At 37.2% G+C, this 7,668-nt stretch overlaps 1 protein-coding gene and 1 long non-coding RNA gene across 2 annotated transcripts; both read right to left on the reverse strand.

The window, feature by feature from the left end:
* Positions 1 to 1,789: 1,789 nt before the first annotated feature.
* LOC147320792 (uncharacterized) lies at positions 1,790 to 4,832 on the reverse strand. Its single transcript, XR_015131292.1, has 5 exons — positions 4,578 to 4,832; positions 3,323 to 3,470; positions 3,129 to 3,217; positions 2,651 to 2,958; positions 1,790 to 1,966 (listed from the first exon to the last, which is right to left on the reverse strand). It is a non-coding gene; the product is annotated as an uncharacterized LOC147320792 (long non-coding RNA).
* Positions 4,833 to 5,647: 815 nt separating this feature from the next.
* LOC147320793 (claudin-4-like) lies at positions 5,648 to 7,365 on the reverse strand. The gene is made up of 2 exons (XM_086308989.1): positions 6,942 to 7,365; positions 5,648 to 5,799 (listed from the first exon to the last, which is right to left on the reverse strand). Exons 1-2 carry the CDS (start codon positions 7,363 to 7,365, stop codon positions 5,648 to 5,650), a joined length of 576 nt encoding a protein of 191 aa, XP_086165115.1.
* Between the last annotated feature and the right edge of the window lie 303 nt (positions 7,366 to 7,668).

Raw genomic sequence — 7,668 nt, forward strand, 5'->3', positions numbered from 1 at the left:
GGAGATGGGGGAAGATAAAGATAGTATTCAGTGAGGTGTAGACAAATGCTTTCCTCAGGTAAATACTAGGGGTGCAACGATATTCGTATCGATATTGAACCATTTGATACAGTGCTTCCGGTTCGGTACGCATATGTATCGAACAATACAACATTTGTAATTTATTTTATCAATTTTCCTTCTGACGATGCTGTCTGTGTTGAGCGCTCAGTGAATCTGTGTTCGACTACTCCGCCTAGGCTGCACTGTCGAGCGCAGATCCACTGAGCGCTCAACACAGACAGCATAGTCAGAAGGAAGAGCGCAGGGCAAGCTAGTGAGACAGAAGTTAAGCTCTCCTTGCAAGATGGACCTCCCCCACTCTCATTCAGATCTGGCGTTTGGAATTATTTTGGTTTTCATGTGACGTATGACCCTGAAGGTAAGCGAGTCATGGACTAAAGTAAAACAGTATGTTGGATGTGCCATGCAATGCTCAATTACATTGGTGTGAACTAGTGTGTTAGCGCAGTTAGCTCGTTAATGTGTTGGCCGTCTAGCCCCATGCACGGAGCGATAGGCGGTAGCTCGTTAACGGAGATTTGCCGTGTTGTGGCGTTAAGGTCATTTCAACGAGATTAACCTGAAAGCACTAGTGGGAACACAACGAATATGACTGCACATTTACGCCGACATCATCCTAGTGCAAAGACAAGTGGAAGCAGACAAAAAAAAGCAAGCATGCTACTAACTTTAGCCGAGTCATTTAGACAGCTGTTAGCACGTGATTCTCCTTATGCTGCTGAGAATATAGCCCAGAAGAAGCGGATAGTATAGCTTTTATTTTGGAAAGAGCCATTTCTCTGTAATAAACTCTCTTTTCCAAAGATGAGTGATTCCTCAATCAGATACAGGGCTTGCAATATCGCTAGCCCGACGTCCCGGAGCTAGCGATTTTTTCAGTCGGGCTACCAAAATCTATCTCTTCCCTGCCCGTCGGGCTATTGTAGGAAAAATATATGTCAATGCTTTTGCATTCTTTCGGAAATGTAGCTGGGTAATTATGTCATTGGCATCGGTGAGCCACTGTCAATATGTGACATATTGAAGTCGCGTTTGAATTTGCGCTTGTTTTTTTGCTTTCACTTTGCAATCGTGTGAACTGTGTATAGAGAGCGACAGTACTGATCTGTGAGTGATGATAATTTGTGCACCAATTCCTCTGACATCGTCTTATTAATCGTTAGCTTACTATGCAAACATGACAAGTGAAATCTCCCGCAGCAAGCTTAAACATGTGAGAGGTTGATCGCGCAGAGAATCGCTGAGTTTTTGTGAGTGAGTGTGTAAAAGCATTTCAGTTCTGCTGAGCCAAATAAGACAGGTCAGGGTGAAGAAGTGACAGCCAAAGAAAAGCTTACCACAAAACGGAGAAGTTATGACAAATCAGACTATAAGGCAAAAAGAAAGAGCAGCTTTATGGTTTCATGGACAAAAGAATTTCTGTGGCTGCAATATGATGAGCTAAAAAACCAGGGCTGCATATAAGTGGTCCGCAGGTGCGCATTCGCTGTCAAAATAAAAAACACGCACAAGGGTTAGGGTTAAATTTAAAAACTGTACTTTTGAGTTAAAATATATATTTATAATTTTAATAAATGACAAATTAAAAATGCATGAACATTTTTTTGTATCGAAAAAATATCGAACCGTGACACCAAAGTATCGAACCGAACCGAACCGTGAATTTTGTGTATCGTTGCACCCCCTAGTAAATACCGTGAGAACTTTACTGAATACATACCAGTGCAAAAAAGGCTGCAACGACTGGCACCAACTGGTGGGAGTAGGTGTGTTAACACATGGCGGGGGGGTTCTTGTTTCCAGGGCAGCTACTGATTTGAGCTTCGGAATGATACTGGCTTCCCATTTTCGCAAAAAGAGATCCACCTTTCCTCCTGTAAAATTGCCAAACTCCAAGTTCAGCCTACGGAAATAAAAGAAGTGTTTAAGTTTAAAATGAAGCATTAAATACATTAAATCAAAAGTACATTCTGTCCATTTGGTAGCTGTATGGCTAAAATCAAACTTTACAGTATCACATTTCTGTTACCCATTCCACATCAAGCTTACCTACACAGTGAAACAACAATTTACTTGGAGTGGTATTTGAATACAAGTCCATTATTCCTTAATTTTAGCTATGATTTGGGTCCCATCAGACCCTGAGAAAAAATTAGGACTTTTGAGCTGATGTTCAACTTTCTAGCAGACAATTTCTTATGTTGTCTATCTGCAGTTTGTCCTGTAGAGCTTTTTTGTTGAAAATAGTGCTGCTGAAAGCAGAGTTTCATACAGATTTAGGTGATTTTTTGTAGGGTTTTCACTTCCACGAGCAGCACTTTCTGCATTGTCATTTGATGTCCCTACTATTAGATAGTCATTTGGTGGTACGACTAAGATTTTGGACCATGTGAAAAGTGATGCTCATTGTAATCAGTGCGCAGGGAGTAATGATCAAACTCTGAAGTTATAAAACTTTCAAAATATTCACTAGGAGCTCATAAACATACCTCCAAATGTATCGACTCCTGTTACATACTTTGTATGCAAAACACAACTGAGTGGAGAAGGAGTACATAAACCATTACCAGAGAACCAAGCAACTTACCAGACTTGGCATGTCCAAAAACCGTGGGTACTCTCCGAATATTCCAGGCTCTGAGACTGGTGTATGTTTCCTCCATGCCTGACATGATAATTGGAAGGTTCTCAGCTGAGGGCCGCAATAACTTGGGTGACCCACTCATCTGTGTTGCTGGTATTCCCATCCTCTCGCCTGAGCTTCTTGTCTTCACCACAGTCATCTGTCACTTTTCGCTTCTTATAATGTCTCTGCCCCTGGTCGAGATTCCGTCTAAGGTTGCGCAGTTTAGTCTCTAGGAATCCACAATGAGAGACTGGATCATAATAATGCTCCTGAGGAAGAAAGGACAGAGGTATATGGGTAACAGCTGAGCAATTTTAACTGAGAAAAAAAGCTCTAATAAATAATTAGATAAAGGTTAAACGATACACAGTAAGTGGGAACAAGTGCAATTTACAGTATGTAGTGGAATTTACATTATTAAAATGCTAAATTTACTTACAAATCCTTCCCCCTGTCCTGCCACTTAAGGGTGGAAAAGTGGTGAGGATGCTTTTTGCTACAGTTAGCTTCTCTGCACTAAGAGGGTAACTGGAAAACAAAGGTAAACTTTTTTACTTCTGTGCACTTCAACATTTTTAAAGGAAAACATTCATTGCAAAATTTTAACAAAGTACAGTAAAGTGCGATACTTACTAACCACACCTCTCCACCAAATCCCCAATGCAAGTCTTCACAAGGAGCCTCCTCGATGGCACCGACAGGTTTCATACTCCTTAAGAATCTGTGGGGCTTTCCTGAGTGACTTCAGGGGTTGACTTTGTTCTTCTGTGGTAATGGTAGACTGTGTAAAGGCAACACCAGACACTTTACCTCTCTGCAATAATCTTCAAAGTCATGACAGCAAATTTCCACAGAGCATAAAAGCACGAGTTTACTCAAAAAGCTGCAGCAGAAGAAGGCGGTTTCTTAACTACGTGATTATAACGCAATGACTAAAAGAAATTCTGAATAATAAATAAATTGATTTTATCTTCTAGTTGCTACTTGGTGAATAAATCTGATCCTGACTAATAGTGATGTCTGATGTCTGTGGCACTGCTGACAATAAGAATTTTTTTTTTTTTACAAATTTCTTTCTCATCTATAAAAGTGGTTACAAGGACTTTGACAGATTCTAAGTTGTCATATGTGTGCTGAAAAAATGAAACACATGGCTAAATAAGTAAGATAATTTGCATAGTCAAGTTGCTGTTGTTTGGTTTTTTAAATAACACTGACTATTACTTCCTCAGAAGTTCTGCATAAAAAAGAAACTATATCAGAGCATGTTTCCAGCAATAAGCCTTAAAAAAGAATGTGCACATACTTTAGTTAATCATACTAGATGCAAAAACTGCTTTAACTGCTTGAAAAAATAATTATCTCCTCAATATGAGGTATATTTCATGTTAAAGTTACTCAGTCTTTATTCCTATTCTCTGCTAGTAAACGAATGGTCGCGGTGATAACTACATTTGCTATATTCAGAGCTAACGACAATATTGTCATTTTACTCAACACTGCTACGGTTAGGTGCTGACTCTGGCGTTGCTCATAGACAACATAATGCCTGTCGGAGCCGCTAGCCAACTACCACACTGGTTCTAAGAGCAATTTCTGAATACTCTAATACATAAATAAAGTAAATAGATAAATACATGAATAAAGTAATACATAAAAATACTACCAAAACACATTAACTCTAATGGAGTATGGCACGAAATCCAAGAACTAATAATAAAATTAAGAGTAGGATATGTTAGCAAGACTGTTACATTAAGGTTAGCTAGGTATAGTTAAGCAGTAATTAACTTAAACTCTAAACTCCTATATTTTATATAAATTCACATTCTTCCAGAACCCCGGCATATTTTCAGTACATTAAGATAAACTGGTAAATGATACTTACTGTAAGGTCTGACAACATACTAGGCGACGTAACCTCCATCTTTGTCTCCTTTGTCTCATTGGCGCGAAAGATAGCGCCCCCTTCCCGCCGCCGGTATGTCATGTTGCTGGGCAGAATTTGTTTCAATTTTAAGCATGTGTGTTCTTACTCATTTCATTTTCTACTTTTGCTTCAATTGTATTCACATGTTACGGTCAAAATTAAGCCTGTTCTTTGTGGATACTTATGCTTATAGTATAGCCATGGCCATTAATTGGTATGCTATACATATTGAGAAATAAAAAATTAATCCTCTTTCAGAATTTTAGTACACCATACACCTTGGTCCACATTACATTATAAAATGTTTTATTTGTTGAAAGTAATGAGGAAAGGATTAAGGAAAACAAACAATAACTAAACATTTTATTTATTCAGTTAATATAGTTATAATACATTGTTAATCTACAATTTATTTCACTAAACACAGGGCTAGCATCAAATTACTGAGCTGCTAATTTTAGGTCCTGTTGTTAGATTCTGAAAATAACACACAAAATGTGTTAAACTGTGCAACACATCAAGTGTGTTAAGCGTTTTACACATTTTTTCAATGTTTACACATTTTCTTACACATGTTATGTTAAAATTTACACAAAATGTGTTAATAGTGTAACAACACATTTTTTGTGTCATTTTTTAACACATCCTTTCTAAGAGTGAATACAATCAACCAAAATAAATAGATAAAGAAAAAATACTGCTAATCATCAACATTGAACCAGTTTAATAAAGAAAAAGTCAAAGATCAGATCTGGATTTAAGCCACACAATCATCTTTTATATTAGTTTTGAATGCGCATGCTTTTTAGTTTTACAAAGATCATAGAAAAAAGGGAAAATTGCGTCCACAAGTTTATAGTAAACAGCATAAACAATAAACATGAAAAAAAAAAGTGTCTATAATGGTATAAAATACAACAAAATATATCAAGAATCAATTTACATCCTAAAATTACCAATATTTCTGCCTATTAGATTTTAGACTTTTTTATTCTACTCATTCAGCCTTTGTTGGCGTACTTAATGTTTTAGTCATTTCTATCTCGGCAGATAAAGGAGCTGCAGAGGAGGCCTCCTCCCAGGAACAGAAGTGCTGTGGTGATCCAGCCAATATAAAGCGAGGCTCCCAGTTCCAGAGTGCCATGGGGCAGAAAGCTGTTGAAATTATTCTGGATGGTGGCGGTGGTGGTCCAGCAGAAGTATTTCCCGCAAACATTATTTAGTATTATTTGTGGTTAAAAACTTTAATGACAAAATTATTCAACAAAACAACTTTTGAAATTTCTCCAGTCTAAACTAAATCCTTTTGGTAGTTACTGTTTGACACAACAGATGTGTTGAAGTAAAACTGACACTTTGTCAACTCTGACTTGTCATCTATGATTAGATGTAACACATATAAAACTTTAAAAAACCCAACCGCTTAATTGTCGTTTTTAATGTATAATTTTTAAACTTTTTAAACTTTGGCAGTGTGGTCTTTGTTAACAGTTTTTTAATCATCTTGTCGTTTTATTTTTCAATGCAAAACTCGACAATGTTCAGTTTTTGCAAACTCATTCTTACTATGTTTATTAAGCTGCTTTAATGTTAAAAAAGGCACAAAAAATACATATTATTTTGCATGCTCTGAAATATTCATTTTCTTTTGATATAAATTTCACTTGTATACAATCACACACAAAAAAATATTTTTATTCAAAAAGCATATGTAAAAACAATTTCATGATCATCAATATTGAATCAATTTAATAAAGAGATGATAGTCAAAGATAAAACATAGACTTACAATGCATAGATTTCATAGCGGTTTTAAATGGACATGGTTATGACTTTACACAGATCCCTGAAAAAGTCAAATCTGTCTCCAAACTTATGAGCAACAAAAACAATAAATGAAAAGAAAAATACAAAAGGTGGTTATAATGATTATAATAGATTCAGAGTCAAGTTACACAGTCAAACTGCAAATATTTCTTCATATTTGAATCTGATTTTATACTTTGTTAATCTACTCATTCAAATGACAAACTTAAGGGGAAAACTTTCATAAAACTTTTTTCTTATTTCCAAAAAATGCTCGATGTATAAAAATAAGCCTTATTTAAAAAGCAATAAGGCCTTGCTTACACAATGTAAGAGTTGGAGTAATGTTTTACTCAGTTCCATTTCTGCGGAAAAAGGAGCTGCAGACGAGGCCTCCTCCCAGGAACAGAAGTACAGTAGTGAACCAGCCAATGTAGGCCGAGGCTCCTAACTCCATCTTTTTAAGTACATCGCGATCAGGATCATTAAAAAACAGGGTAGGATGAAAATTATCATTGATGGTGTTGGTTGTCCAGCTAACTGGGATGAGAACAAAGAAGCCTGCAATGAGGAAGGCAATTCCAGAAGTCAGAGCCATTTTCCTCCTTTGCCTTTCGTCTGGCACAAAGTTCATACAATTTCTCCCAGCCACACCAAGCAGGATCCCAAGGAGCTCAGTGAAAATGGCAGTGATGATGAGTCCTCTAGCAGCCTTCATGTCTGCAGGTAACGGTATATACTCGTACCCCATGCAATGCGTTTCATTCCCTGGTGAGATCACACATCTCTCCCATAAACCATCCACCAAGGATATGATAATTTTGGAATTTTTGAAGGCTGTCAAGATTCTCCATGTGGGGAGAGCACAGCTAATGATGCTCCCCAGAAAGCCGATGCAGGCCAAAGCCAGGCCTAGAAGCTGTCTTTCGCAAGCCACCATAATGAAGCTCTGTGACTTTCTTCAAGGAGGAAAGATGATGTGTTCAAAGGAGGTTCGGTAATTTATCTGAAGAGCTCAGAAGGAAGTGGTTATCATTTGGTTATAGTACTCAGAATTTGACTGTGGCTTCCTCTGTACCTGTTCACACTTTTAAAGGAGATGACAGATTTTATTGTTGCCTCTGAGTTGAAACTGATTTCTAAAGAAGGTGACACATAATGACAAAAAACAGCACACAGAAAAACTTAACCCAAAATAAATAATTTGAAAAATGCAGGTAATATTTGGTTGGATCGTACTAAA

The sequence above is a fragment of the Aulonocara sp. 'chitande type north' Nkhata Bay genome, linkage group LG10, assembly GCF_057382095.1.
Source record: "Aulonocara sp. 'chitande type north' Nkhata Bay isolate Kocher_YH1m ecotype deep benthic linkage group LG10, A_spYH_male_GT1.1, whole genome shotgun sequence".
Classification (NCBI taxonomy): Eukaryota; Metazoa; Chordata; class Actinopteri; order Cichliformes; family Cichlidae; genus Aulonocara; species Aulonocara sp. 'chitande type north' Nkhata Bay.

Bases quoted from the DNA above. Each gene is read 5' to 3' on its own strand.
- LOC147320793 (XM_086308989.1), bottom strand. From the start codon at position 7,365: ATGGTGGCTTGCGAAAGACAGCTTCTAGGCCTGGCTTTGGCCTGCATC. The intron at 5,800-6,941 runs ATGATAATTTTC...GGACCACCACCG, and splicing joins CTGGACAACCAACACCATCA to CCACCATCCAGAATAATTTC.